The sequence below is a fragment of the Centruroides sculpturatus genome, unplaced genomic scaffold (assembly GCF_000671375.1).
Source record: "Centruroides sculpturatus isolate CEXI.00-Female unplaced genomic scaffold, Cexi_2.0 scaffold124, whole genome shotgun sequence".
NCBI classification, from domain to species: domain Eukaryota; kingdom Metazoa; phylum Arthropoda; class Arachnida; order Scorpiones; family Buthidae; genus Centruroides; species Centruroides sculpturatus.
Window position 1 is genome coordinate 358036 of NW_019384390.1, and position 15457 is coordinate 373492.

The window sequence follows — 15457 nt, forward strand, 5'->3', positions numbered from 1 at the left end:
CAATAGCAATCTTATCATTTTTTTTCACATGTAGTATAGAAATTTGTAATAAGATATATAATGTGGTTATAATAAAATATTAATTTTAATTAATTCAAAGGATGTTAAAATATGAAAATAATTGCACAATATGTATTTATATTTTAGAAAATACAAGGAAAGCTGCGCTTCCATGGATGGCACATCACTGATAGATAAACAATACAAACTTTGAACAAAGATTGATATCTTAACATTCCTGTTGATTCGACAAATTTTTTGTACTTATTAATTACATCACATTAATTAATAGTTAGAACTATTGTGTATGATGTAGAGAACAGCTCATTGTTATTATTTCAGTAATTTTTTCTATATAAAAGTGAAAAGATGATATTATGGAAAATTTCAGAACATTTTAATTATGTATTAAAAATAAATAAAATTTGTAAACAGAATTTTTTTAAAAGATTAACTTTTATTTTAGTAAATATTATTAATAATTACAAATAATTAATAGATAGTATTGTGTTAAGTATAAAATTATCACTTCAAATTTTACTACTAAAGAATAATTTTAATTTTGTATAAATTTTAATTATTTATATTGTCATTTTGATTTAGTTCTTGATTTTCTTTTGGTAAATTAGATTCTATTTTTTCTGTAACATTAAAAAAATTGTCTTTATTTTCTGATTTTACAATCCCTAAAGAATTTGAAAAATTTTCAGATTTTCCATTCTCATTTACGACAGTATCTTTACTCTCATCTCCTTGCATTGTATTTATGTTCACTGGCATATCACCTCTTTGTCTAAATGTGCTGCCACTACTTATTACATTACTAACAGCTTCTACTCCTGTATCTACGTGTGGAAACTCTGGACTTCCTGGTATTCGAATATGAGTTCCTCCACCTGTTCCTGTACCTCCTCCTATTCCACCTCCATGGATTATGTTTTCTTCAGCTGATATGCTTGGAAATCTACCTTCCACAGGTGATACTGAATCTTCTCTGATTATAGTAGTTTTATCCTTCAATTCTGCAATGAGAAGAAAATTACCATAAATATTTATACAAATATGAAAATTTAAAGTAATCATTATTATTGAAAATCATTTCATAATAATAAAGCAATAGATGTTCAGGTTTTAAATTAATGTTTTTATAATTTCAATTAATAATTAAATAATATATATATATTATTTAATTATTAAATAAATATGTATATATTAAAAATTAATATGGCATAATTTTGAGAAATAGTTGGATAAATAAAGAAAATGAACAATCTAGAGAAGGAGTCTCCATCTCTAACCTTTTACTGAGAAGGACTGCATAAGCTATAAAAGACAAGTCTGGGGGCCAGGTATGGAAGATATAGTCAAAGATTAAGTTTAATTTTAAGTTATTTTTGAAGAAAATAACTTGAGACTAAACGTAGATTGTAATATTAATAATGTAAAGAAGTCTCATCTAATCTGAGTAATTAAGATTAAGATATTTTATTTTCAAATAACAACAGACCAATCAATATAAAAATTGCAATTACTTTTTCAAAAGAATGTCATCAAAACTGGGGATAAATTTTTGTTGCACTCAATATTAAAGTTTCCTTTACGTATTCATTGGAAAATGATATTCAATATTTTGATTTTATATGTTTCATTTTCAAAAAGTTTTGTTTGCAAAGATACATGGAAGCAAAAATAGAAAATATCCCTATGCAAACCTAAGATTTAAAATTCTCTTCTGGCAGAGATTTGTAAAAATTTAACAAACTCCCTTCTTTAGATAGGTTTTTATAAAAATCATTTGCAGCAAAGTCTATAAATTTTAGTTGACTTTTCAAAAAGTTTATATGCTTTGAATTAGTTCAAATGTTAATGATAAAATAAGTTATGTGGGCAAAATAAATATGGTATAAGATGTTCAATGCAAAAGAAATTACAATAAAGTGTAATATCCAAGGAACAACTTTAATTTTGCAGTAGAACAGATTATTTGCAGGTCTTAAATTAAAAAACCTTTGTACATGAATAATGGAATGCATATAAATTAACACTGTAAAAAAACCTTAATAGTCCAGTACTAAATATTTAATAGAAAACAAACGTTTGTTTTCTATTAAATATTTAGTACTGGACTGTTAAGGATTTTTGAGTGTTAATTAATATATTTACAGGTCCCAATCTTTATACACTTCCCAGGTCTCTCTGTGATAACAATACAACAAATAATTACTTTGCGTAATTGATTTTGTAACAATTACCAAGCTGATACTATTAATATACAATAATACATATCCTACAATCACAGATCAATTCTTAACCTAACTTAAAAACTAATTGAAAGATAGATGGAAGGAGGAAAGATTGATAGGTCAGAGGGTAACCAATTTCTCGGTGAATAACTTGATATGAATTCTCTAAAATCCTCTAAAATCAATCAATAGGATGCATCTAAGTGTAAATCAGGATAGAGAGTTTTTACATTATAGTATAGCCCAATTTTTTGAGTTCAGAAGATTTTTACAATTTAAGATGGTTTAACATACAAATAATCTCTCACTGTAAAGGATAAAGACAACATTGCAGAAATTAATGCAAAAGTAAGATTTATTTTGATAGAGAACATGTTAAAAATAACTGCCTTCAACAGTAATACAGAGATGTAGATAGATGCAACTCTTCAGTTTGCCAACATCAATGGCACTGCTGGGTACGCATCATACACTGATCCTTTTAGGTGACTCCACAGGAAAAAAATCCACAATGGTCAAGTCTGGCAAATGTGATATCCAAGGAATAGGATTTTTTTTATCCTACCCAGAAGTTGACAAACTGTTTTGTAAGCCACTAATTCATGTCTGCCTAGAATGAAGCCTAGCTAATGAATGTCTGCCTAGATTATCATGTTGATATCAAACTTGCTGTAGTTACAACAATGGCAAGTCATCAAACCATTCATCCATCATTGAGTTTGGAATGTCCAGATATCAGTCACTATTCATGAACTCTGTATTCACTGTTGTCAACAATGAATGGACTAAAAAGCTGCTCACTCCAAATTCTACACCAGATATTTAGAGTAAATGCACTTGGTTTGCATAGGTCAAGTGCATCATGGAGCATGTACTGCAAAGTGGTACACAATGTGTACCACTTTGCAGTACATGCTCCATTCTGGAAAACAGTGCTCTGTCAGTCCATAAAATTTGCTGAAGGAGTGATTGCAGGCACTTGTTTCCAAGTTACTTGATTGTATCATGCTCAAGTTTGGACAATTCAAATTTTTTTCAATTCATCAAGAAAATGTTCTTTCGATTGTTTTTAATTGGGAGAAAAAACTGAAATGTTGTATCTGGTGATCTTATGGGAGCTGTAGCTAGGACACTTATCAGAAAAGAGGCTAAATTATTGGGGTTTTTTTTAATCGAAATGGAGCTTGGTTCTTTAGGGGCAGAAGAGGATAAGAGGAGAAAATATGTTATTGGTTAGCTGACCAATTTTGCTGATAGTTATGCTGTTGTATTTTGGAATTTGAAAACTCTATGATTTTTATTGTGTGATAGAAGTATTATACAACTGTTGGGTGATCCCTATATATATATATTCCATTATCTATAAATTTGCCAAGTGGATTGCATGCTAGTTTCCTTTACAATTATTTGATTATCCCAATTCTGTTTTTCTAGTTCAGCTAGAATAGGAGATAATGGGGAGCCCATTGGCACCCCTTGTGTTTGTTTATATATTTTTCCATTAAATTGGAAATAATTATTTTGAGTAATAAGGTGAAGAGCTTCACGTAGGTGTAAAACATGTGATGCTGGGTAACTAGAATTGAGGAATAGGGCATTTGCCAGCATGATGGCCTCAAAATATGGAACAGAAGGATATAAAGGAATATTAAATTAAATTTAATTTAATTTTGATCCAATTTTAATCCAATTAAATTGAACTCAATATTCCACAAGAAAATCCAAACAAAGCAAAATATACAAGCTGCCATCTTCATACCGGGCCACCATGAACCCAGGCCTCCTGACTAGGATATGATCAGTCACTACCATGTGGGGGCCATTTTGTTGGCACTTGAAAAAGAAATAGGCATTTATAAATTTAAAAAGTGTTGATGTTTTAATTAAGTGAAGGATAAATGTAAATAACTTCTGGTAATAAAAAAATGCCATATTTTTGGGTAATGGTGGAATTCAAATAATTTCAAGGGTAATATTCAGGGTAATGGTGGAATTCAAATAATTTAACAACTGGTTTGCTGCTCTGGTGATCATTTTAAGTATAAAAAACAATACTTATTTATTTATTGTGCACTTTCGGGTAAAGTGGATGCACATTGGTCAAAATGGAGAATGATCATTTCGATACTGATCTATTTATTGATGAAATCCAAAAGATATCAGCCATCGTGAAATGACTTTATAGACATTCTAAAATAATTAAAAAACTTGGGTTCATATTGTCTTAGTTTTGGATACAATGTCACAAATATTCCATGCATCAGTCTAACTTGTAATATTGGGTGCACCCAAAATTCTCTTTCCCTCTGCCATTGTATTTTATAGTAACGATAGAGGAGCCACATACAAGCAATTACTTTCACATCCATTTCAAAACTGAGCCAGTGTGAATGATTGTCGAACACCAAGCTAAATGCATAGTGTGTACGCTGCTAATGTGCATTTAACGCAATACCCAACGCCTAATGTGTACTTGCCCTTAAGAAAGGCTGAAATTTTTATCATTTTTCATTCTTTTTTAATTTCATATAAAGCAGCATTAAAATATAGTTTGCATTCAACTTGTAAACTTTGTCACAGCATGAATAGTCAAATTTTATGAGTAGATATTATAGAATAACTACACTAATTTTTTAGTATACATTAAAAATGATTGAATTTATGAAAGTCTAAAATATATTTTACAGCATAAATATTTATTCTTATATACATATAAATTATTATTATTATTTAAAAATTATAGCAAAAATATAATTTACCAAGAATTTTTGGTAAAAGTTCCTCCAAAATTGTAACTCGAGCTTCAAGTGTATCTAATTCATCTCGAAGTTTTTGTAATACTTCTAGAAGAGCCTTTTGTAAATAAAAGTAATAATTAATCTAAATTAAATCAACATTTTAAAATTTTAAAATGTTAATTTTAACAATAAGTTTTAAAATTTATTAAAATTAAGATATATATATTCAGAGCTAGTTCAATTAGTGGACTTTGTAGAGCATTTAGTCTTAATCTCCATATATCAAAGGTCCCCATCCTTCAACATAACAACTTTAATGCTAATAAAATATTAAATACAGAAAAAATCACTGAAAGATAAATAATATAATTATGAGAAACAAAATATATACAACTAAACATTACATATATATTTATCTTTAAAACGTTGATAGAAGTGGGAAGAAAACCAAATAATAATCTAACTATAAATAATTATCTAGAAATACAGTTTTTTAGAAATCATCTTTAGGAATACAATAAAAATAGGAATTAGAGTATGCGTAAAAGAATCCTATTTGCTATAGTACAGCTTGAAGAAGATTGAAATGGACAGATTCTATTTTTAAAGTAAGATGGATAATTTATTTCATCATTATAACACCAAGAAATCTTTCTTATATTTTTATGCTTTAAATTCCATAAATATTTAATTTGCTAGTACTTCAAAAACTATATATAATTCTATATATACATATTTTCATTATGTTTATGATGTTATTTTATGTGTAAAGAGAGGGAGAGATTCCTATGTACATTATTGTAATCTTTTAATTTTAGACTTGTAAACTTTATATATACAATAATAATAATTGTATTTATAAAGTGTAAAATAATTATACTGATATGAATATATAACAAATGTTAATTTAATAGCTGTAGAAATATTGTTAAATATATTACATTATTTTATAATTAATTATGAAATAACATATTTCAATGTAAGCTTACTACTGGTAATGATGTATCCTCTGTCAATTCCAAGTCTGGTAGATCTAAATTAAAAGGTACAAAATTAAAATACTGTACAGTTTCAAATTTTAATTAAATTCATTAAAACTTCTAAATAAGATATGAAAAAGAAATCTAGTTTACTTTTTCTTAATAGATTATTATGACAATATTTTAATCAACTGATCATAAAATATCTAATATTAGATCAACTTTATAATATAAATTAAGAATTTTAAACTTTTAAAATGAATTACACTTCATGCTTACATTTAACTATGCAAAATAAATACATTTAAGTGTTGTGGCATTACTGTTTGCAACTATTTAGAGCATAAAAGGCATTCGCTAGTACTTTCAGTAGCATAAAGCTACCATCTTCAGGTGAATATCAAATACAAATATTTTTCAAACAATTAGCTTTTGCACAAACTTATAAAATAAGTGGTGTGCATGGATGGAATACAGAAATTGAATTTAAAATAAAAGATGTTCTAAAGTGTGAAAAGCATTATGAATGTTATTATATCCGTTCACTCAATTGCTTTTATAATATATTTGGCATAATATATTAAAAAAGCAATTGAGTGAATGGTATGAACATGCAATAAAAGAGAATTTGAATTATAAATTAAATTGCTTGAATAAAGTTATCCACAATTGTGGAATTTCAAGGGTTGGTATGTTGCATGGTGTTATGGCGGCAATGTATAGGTTCTCCCATACGAACAATTCTTTACAATTTTGCACCATTTGAGTAATTTGGTTTGGGCCCAGAGGGGAAGATAATCTTGGTCAAGCACTTTTTTAGCTAATTTGGTTGATGGTCTATTATTTCTAATGTCCTCCTGATGTTCTAGGATGTGAGAGCTTAGCATTCTAGCTGTGGTCCCTACATAGCTTGTTTCCTCTCCTGAGAGTGCATATTCTAATGGGATTTGATATACAACAGATTTTTCATTCAAATTAAGAATATCTCTGTCATTGCACAATAGTCTTCTTAGTGTTGGTTGTGGGGTTATAGGTAATATAAAACCATTCTTTCTAAAAAGATGTGCTATTTTTAGTGAGATTGGGCCTAAGTATGATATTGGAGGATGTGTTATTTTTAGTTTCTCTTTGTTACTAAGAAAGGACTGCAGAAACAACTTATCATTGACATGATTTTGGACAAAGTGAAACTTAGAGAATAACCCGCATTTAACATTACAGTTATATTTTAAATTTTAAAATTTAAAATATAACTGTAAAATGGGACCAAGATGGTTCAGACTATGGTTGCAAGATAGCAAAAGAATTGTTTATTTGTGATTATGTTTAGCTATTTCTATTATTTACTTTTTTATTTCCATTACCCTAAATTCAAAAGTTCATTTGTTATACTTTTATTATTATTTAAAACTTTCATTTACCAATTTGCAAAATCATGGTGATAAATATGAAATATAATCCTAAAAATGAATGCATTTATAAAAATATTTGTGAATTTAATAATGATAAAAAGTATTTATATTAAGTTATAAATAAATTATGAGATTTGGAAAAATGAATAAATAAAAATTACCTGTATTGTCTAATCTACTTTCTCGGATTCCAAAAATTGATGGGCCAGGAGGACCTGGTGGTCCTACTGCACCAGGTGGTCCAGGAAGTCCAACAAGACCTGTATCACCAGGACGACCTGGCGGTCCTTCAGATCCTTGATCACCTTTTGGACCTGGTGGTCCTGGAATTCCTGGCTGGCCTGGAAGTCCTCTTAACCCAGGAAGACCATCTTTACCTGGAAGACCTATAAAAAAAAATTAAAAAAATGTTGCTAATAAATTTGATTAATATTTTGATTAAATATTTTCTACATGCTATTCTAAATTAAATTTATGTTATTTATTTCAAAATAAGATGATAAAGTACTTACATAATATCTTATATCATCAATAAAAAATTTAATAATAATGTTAAATTACATTTTTAATATGTTTACAACAGATCAAAAAAATGAAATACAAGAAAAGAAATGAGTAATATTCTGTGCAAATACATTTCTTAACATAAAATAAATCATTGGAATAACAAAAAAACTAGAAATGAAAAAAATCAGATGTGTAATGATCTTTAATCTTGAACCTAATTTTTTTATACATGAAATAATTCAAATTTTTCTGCCTTCATTACTATTCAATAAGTGCATCAAAGTAATGGAGTCAAGCAAATAAAAAGCATGTATCATTGCTATTATGAATAAGTAGATATTTTAATGGCCTTGTAAACGTGAGGTTGCTGATATTTGCTAGGAAATCATATCGCATCAAAATGAGTAAAAAAAAAGTTTAATCAAACATACTAAAACACGGTTTCAGAAAACAAAAACAAGACATTAAACCTTTTTCCCACCATCAAATGTTTAAATGCATAAATCAAAATGTTTAAACATTAATATTTGTTTTATTTTACTTTTCATACATGTATTTAATTTAAATTTTTGTTTTTTATTTCTGAAATTTCATTTAAAAGTATTTTCTGGCAAGTGTTTCCTGAAATGGACTTTTTGAAGATGTAACAGTAAGAGTATTTTATGAAAATTTTTATGGTTGAACCCTGAAATGATGAAGGTTTCTTGCCACCAGGAACTTTCATATACAGTCGACCCCCCTATAAGATCGTTGATTTTTCCGTTTTATCTGAATTACATGTTGTACGAGTCACTTAGATTTTACAAATATGTGAGCCGTTCACAGCCCCGCACACGTATTTGTAAAATCTAAGTGACTCGTACAACATGTAATTCAGATAAAACAGAAAAATCAACGATCTTATAGGGGGGTCGGACTGTATCCGAATACGTGCCGTGTACAGAGCAGTAAAAATGAATTGCCAATGTGAAGTGCAAAACCAAAACGAAAATTTTCATATACAATTGATAAGGTAAAATATATACAGGCTAAAGCTATTGTGGAGCAAATCTTTCTTTCTCCAATGTATTTTCACAGGGATTTTCTTTGTCAATGCTTAGTTGATACATGTGGAGTTTACCTCTTTTTACATACATCACACTCTCTCAAAGTCTAGCCAAAAATAACAAAAACCCTCTCCCTTTCATCACATGAATCCTCTCCTTTCAAATTGGTCCACAGACCCATCCACACCCCATAGCCTCAGGACAAGGGATGCCTAAAGTGTGATAATGGTCACTTGACCATACTTCTCTACATGTAAAGTTCTGTATTCATAATATCTTTTATATTTAACTTTTTCAATATATAATAAACTTTTCTGTCATAAATTTTTGGATTATTATAATGTAATCCAAGGAATAAAAAGCTGTATGATATATGTAGCAAATATAATTAGTTTTGCTTTTGTAAAATTTATTTTTTTATAAATATTACTAGAAAAAATTTATTAGCAATAATTTTATAATACTATACAGAAAATAATTTTTTGTACCTTGTCTGCCTTCAAGCCCTGGCAATCCAGGTTCACCAGGTGGTCCAGGTGAACCAATTTGAATTTTTGTCTTTTCATCAATATTTTGATCATATAACTTTCCAGGAGGTCCAGGATATCCTCTTTCACCACGAGGACCTTGAAGCCCAGGAATTCCAGATTCTCCCTTAAGTCCTCGTTCACCTTTTTCACCAGGTATTCCTTGTGGTCCCCTTTCTCCAGGATAACCAATTTGACCAGGTGGACCTTGAACACAAGGACATTCTGTTCCAGTAGAAATTGTGAAAGTTTTTGTTGTTTTGTGTGAAGGATTATCAGGAAAATCAGATTTAAAATTATCATTTTCTTCTGGAAGAATATTATAAGTGATTGTTGGATTTGATACTTCTGGATTCAAATTATTTCTGAAAACCTTCAAAAAATAAATATATATTTTTTATCGAAACATACTAAATAATAGATTTTCTAAAATACAGGTAACCCCCGTATAACACGGTAGTTACGTTCCAAAAAATTGCCGTGTTATGCGAATCCGTGTTATACGAAACAAAGAACTAATACGAAAAGGAGGGTTAGGTTCCAAAAATTAAAAAACATGCTACTATATTTTCATAATTAAGATAAATATCTTCATTAAAATTTTTTTAAGTGATACATATTAATATAAATTAAACAATGTTTTCTTCGTCATCACTAAAAACACTATTAATTAACCGAGAGCGTTTTCTTTTTGGCAAGTTATCCTTATCCTCTGAGCATTTTTCTGCATTATCTTCAGATCCATGCTTTACCTTTTGCAAAATGTATGTAATTTTAGATTGCTTGCTTCTAGTTAAAAGGTCTTTATAAATTTCCTTATATGGTGCTAAGCACTTATGAAGAATAAAGCAAGTATGGAATAAGGGAAAAACATTCGGCAACATCAGAAGCAGAAGCGTCGCGATCTGGCAACATTGAAACAAGTTTCGAGAAGGACCACGTGTATCGACAGAAGGCGAGAAGAGAAAATTTACATACTTAAGTACTAATAGTTCACGAAAATAATAATTTTCGTGAACTATTATTACTTAAGTATGTAAAAATTTATTACATTTCCTGTTGTACGAGGGTTTTACCCAATTCTCGAACCATGTCAGAGTGAATCCGTGCTATAAAAGTACCGTGTTATATGGGGGATGGTACCACTCAAACTGTGTTAGAGTGAATCCGTGCTATAGAAGTGCCGTGTTATACGGAGGTTACCTGTATTTGAAAAATTTCTCTTATATTACTAATTTTTCATTTAGATGTATTTCCATTTAATAATACTGAAATTTATTAAGTAATAAGCAGTGTTTTGTTCTTTTTTACTTATTTTTTTTGTTTAAACGTTTTTTTTTATCTTTAATTAATAATAATATGTCATAGAAAAGAATATATGCTGATTTTTATTCACAAACCTAGTTAATAAACTTTTACTGTAACAATTATAATAAATATATTTTCATTTAAATTTACATTTTTTTAAAATTTTAAGATTCTACTTCTCTATCCATGGTAGAGAATAGAAGCTTAAAATTTGTTTCAGGGTGGTTAGATAAGTTATTGATAATTAAGGACTGAAATTTAATGCTACATTGTAATTAAACTTGAAAAAGAAATTAATTACCTTTGTTTCTAAAGAAGACAATCTTTTCTCTAGTTGTTCAAATTTAGTACAGTTGAAACAACCTAAATGAAAAGTACAACAAAATAATTATCTTTTAATTATTCATCAAAGTTTTATTGAACTTTTCAGTTTTTCTCGAAATTTAATTCAGTTCTTTCCATTATATAGATTAGGGATCACCGAACTTTTTTCACAGTGTCCAGATAACTGAGAGAATGACGAGCACGGGTCGTATAACCATTTTGTTCAATACAGTACATTGAATACACAAAAAATAAAGACAACTAGCATATTTATTTACCAATACACAAATATGATGGCTACAATTGCTTTCCTTAGAAACTTCATTGCATGTATTTATACAAAAAGCGCTCTGATATCCAAAGTCGCAAAAAGTCGCCAAATTTTTTTATTTCACTGATTTATCTAAAAATTATATTACTGTCAGATGCAAAAATCAGGTTGGACCATTTTGGCATTTTTACTTACACTTATTTTTATTTTTTTATATACAGTAGAACCTCGAAAACTCGGCTCTCGATAACCCGGCACTCCAGATAACTCGGCCACACCCTGGCAGGACAAAAAAATCCTTAGTTAATTAATTATAAAAGTATAAAAGCTCTCATAAAGTATTTTTCTGAGGTCTGTCTTATCAGGTAAATTACTGTACACAGTGTATTCATTAATTTTCATTTTCATATAGTAAAGGCTCTATGCCTTCATAAAGTATGTACTTTTCCTTTGTTTAAGGGTATTTGGGCAGTTTATTCTCTGTTGTATTCTCCAGCAAACAATACATACAAGTACAGTACACTATTTTCTGAGGAAACACGCATACTTATCCTTTTTTAACCCCATTCCCGATAACCCGGCATTTTCACAAACTTCGGTCCACATTAGGGCGAGTTTTCAAGGTTCTACTGTAGTAAGTTTATCTACAATCTATGATATTTCCATATAAATAATTGCATTTTAACTCATTTGTGGCACAGTGCAGCAATGGGCCGTAGTTTGGTGACCCCCTCATATAGACATAATGAAATGAATTTCTTGAGTATTCAATTTTTCTTCACTTTCCCAGAACATCTTTCTAAAAGCAAGCTTTGATTTTTTTCTATCAATGAGCAGCAAAAATAATTTAGAAAATTCTGGAAGAAAAGTATCAGCACGAGTATAATTCATACCAGCAACATGCATTACTCCAGTTACATTATCTAGACCTCTGTCCAATCCCTCTCTCTTGGAGACATATTTAATTTAGATATAACTATCATAGGTAACTTACGCTGCTGACTGGGGAAAACTCTTTTCACACTGTCTATAATCATCCACTATGACACTCAGCTGATTTTAACCCAGTATGATGTATATACACACATATATAAACATCTCAAAGCCCTATATTCATAATAAAGCCAAATGACTTCTAGATTAAATCAGGCTATTTTACCACTATTTTACTACTATTAATAATTAAATTAATATTAAATAGTTTAGAAATCCCATTCTTTTCTTCCAGAATTTTATAAATTATTTAATAGGAATTTAATTATTAAATTTAAGCAGCATTAATTTAATAGTTAACTCAAATAGTAAATTTTATATTTGAAACATTTAAGAAAATAATAGAAACTTGATATATTTTTAAAATAGTTTAAATATTCTTCATTTGAAATATAAATATACTCATTCATAAAAAAATTATGCACCAAGGAATAGGCATTGGAATTGCATACAAGTACATAGGTAAGGATGATGATGATGATAAGTGATTGCAATATCATACCAAAGGGACAATTTCCTGTGAGACAATAGTATTGTGAGATCCTGGAGACAAGGACTAAATTTATTTAATAATGTCAAAAACTAAAATATTATTTGGTCGTTAAAAACAACAAATTTTTATATTTTTGAGAGAAAAAGCTTGAGAAAAGGGAAATCAAATTTCCTTTCTCGACTGACAATTTCCCGTGGCAAGATGTTATTGCAAACTTTTGATGAACATCTGGCGGATCGACTCATCAGTTCATCCTGTCATGTGATACAAATTTGAATGGCTGATTGGAGAAAACTTAGAATAAAAAGAGCAGAAATTGCAGTCTCCGCGCAGACTGCCATAGAAGGAAGAAACTGCCAAAAAAGGAATGGACTCCCACATAGAAGAGTGTGGAGCAAAGTCCCATCCATCAACCCTCTCCAGCCCATCTCCATCTCCATTCATCTCCGAAAGCAACTCCCTGCAGATATATGGAAGACATCTACCAATTTTAAGAGGTATCATGTTCTTGTTTATGTAAGCTCTCTCTCTCTCTCTCTCTCTCTCTCGGTATTTAGAAGTGTACGTAGTTAGATATCAATATAATGATAGATTATACTTTTATGTATTTCCTTATTATATTCGTTAAACTTTTGTTTGTTATTTGTTAATCTGTCTGTTCACTTGTTCCAATATGGAAACGGATGCCTATTGATGAACTTACCCACGACTCTCCCACTCAACATTAGTTAAAGCCCTCCTATTGAAAGCCATCCAGTGACAGTTGAGTGGGTCCTACTGACCTGAAGCCACTAAAAGGAGATCTGAGCACTCCTCTTGACACTGGATTCTCACAGTATAATTTAAAAGAATCTTTAGCATCTTGTATGATCACTTGTCTGGATAAATGAAGTGATATAGGCAGACATGTAGGCATACAAGCAGTAAAAGCAGTTAAAATCTAGTAATTATTATTTTAATATTATCATTAAAATAATTACCTTGTTGACAATTTGGACCAGAATATCCAGGGCAACATTTCCACACAGTTTCATTCACTGTCTTGTAAGTAATTATATATTTAGGACGTCTAAGTATTCTAGGAAAATAAAATAATAGTAATTAAATTAATAAAATTATTGAAAAAAATAAGCAAAATGAATCAAATTTAACAAAAAATGATCAGATTATAATAAGACTATTTTACAAAATTAAATAGTTTTTGTCATCACGTATAATATTTAGTTATTTTCCAATATAAATGAATATAATTGAAGATTATTTTCTGACAATTCTTTTAGTCTTATAATTTCAATATTATAAATATTTAAATGGATTTCAATCACCATGGCTCTCGGCTGAGCTGAACTAAGATGCACAGATATCTGGTGTACTGCCAACCAAGTTTCCCATTTGTTTTGACTGTGGTTGAGCTGGATATATCTAATGTTACTGCTGAAATTGTTCTCTGAACAGATCCCACCAGCTGTTGTCTCATCATGATCAGTTTACATTGCTCCCTGCTACCAAGAAATGCTGAAAGTTAGCCACCCAGAGACATTGGAAGAGCCCTCCAATGCTTATTGGCCTCTTGCTTGGCAACCACAAATTCCAAGCCTGAGAGACAACAAATATTAACACTTTACCAATTTTTGTCATCATTGTCCAGATCTACTGGCTGTTGCTGCTTGTCAACTGCTGGTAAACTAAATTGAGTACCCTTTGGAGGTAGGGATGACTTATCTTACCGATATCCTCTAACAAACTATCATCTCACCTTCCAATGTGTCCATCCATTGTTGACTTCATAAAAGCACAGACTCTTATTGACATGGGAATCACTGTTTCCTTAATGTCTGATGAACTTCAATGGAAGTTATATAAGGTTTTAACTGAAGTATCACCAAACATCTCCAAAACTGAAAGTGTCACCAATTGGTTTTTTGAAAGAAATACTGTTAATAATCCTCAGCCAGTTAACTGCCCGGATACAAGATAACTCCTCAGTCATCCCATCAAATTTCATTTTCAATTTAGCAATCATGATCCAATCCTTTGATGAGACTTTCTACAGAGAACCAATGCCCTTATTGATTACAGAGTTATAAACTCATCCAAATAAAATCAGCTGCCAAATTATTGCCAATGCTTATATATACCATAATGATAATAACTAACTAGTAACATTAAGCAGGGTAAGTAAATAAAGCCATTGTTAGTGGAAATTGGTTCTGGATAAGGTGTAGCAATTAAACTGAACTTTACTAAAGTAATCAATTTTTTTATAAATTATATAATTCTTTACAATAACAAAATACCATACTAAAATGTGTACAAATAGATATACAATTACAATTTAGATACAAGAGTTCTGATTTTATTTAACTTGTAACGTGTCACGTCTCCGAGTGCTGGAGCACTCAGAGAAGTGACACATTACAAGTTACGAGGCATGCGGGGGAGGCCGTCAAGTTGGGAGAAGAGGGGAGGGGAGGGGAGGGGAGTGGGAAGTACTGAAGGTGCCTGACTGATACTGTATACACAAGTCACAATCTATCAATGTAAGACTGAAGAGGGGCGAGAGCCCGAAATACATATCTGTATGAATTAAAAGTGGATGATGAAATTATTTGCCA

The 15457-nt window shown here is 29.9% G+C and overlaps 1 protein-coding gene across 2 annotated transcripts in view; it reads right to left on the reverse strand.

Annotated features, from left to right (window-relative positions):
* Nucleotides 1–523: 523 nt before the first annotated feature.
* LOC111618216 (collagen alpha-1(XXVI) chain-like) overlaps nt 524–15457 on the reverse strand; it is a 28123-nt gene continuing 13189 nt past the window's right edge. The window contains exons 1-8 of one of the 2 annotated variants that reach the window (XM_023359696.1): nt 14599–14633; nt 13823–13920; nt 11063–11124; nt 9415–9826; nt 7535–7759; nt 5971–6014; nt 5003–5096; nt 524–1022 (exon numbers count right to left, since the gene is read on the reverse strand). In XM_023359696.1, coding sequence (XP_023215464.1) covers nt 574–1022; nt 5003–5096; nt 5971–6014; nt 7535–7759; nt 9415–9826; nt 11063–11124; nt 13823–13920; nt 14599–14630 — 1416 coding nt within the window. In that variant the 5' untranslated portion in view covers nt 14631–14633 and the 3' untranslated portion in view covers nt 524–573. Of the gene's footprint in view, nt 1023–5002; nt 5097–5970; nt 6015–7534; nt 7760–9414; nt 9827–11062; nt 11125–13822; nt 13921–14598; nt 14634–15457 lie in introns of those variants that run through there. The other variant, XM_023359697.1, reaches the window with a different exon arrangement.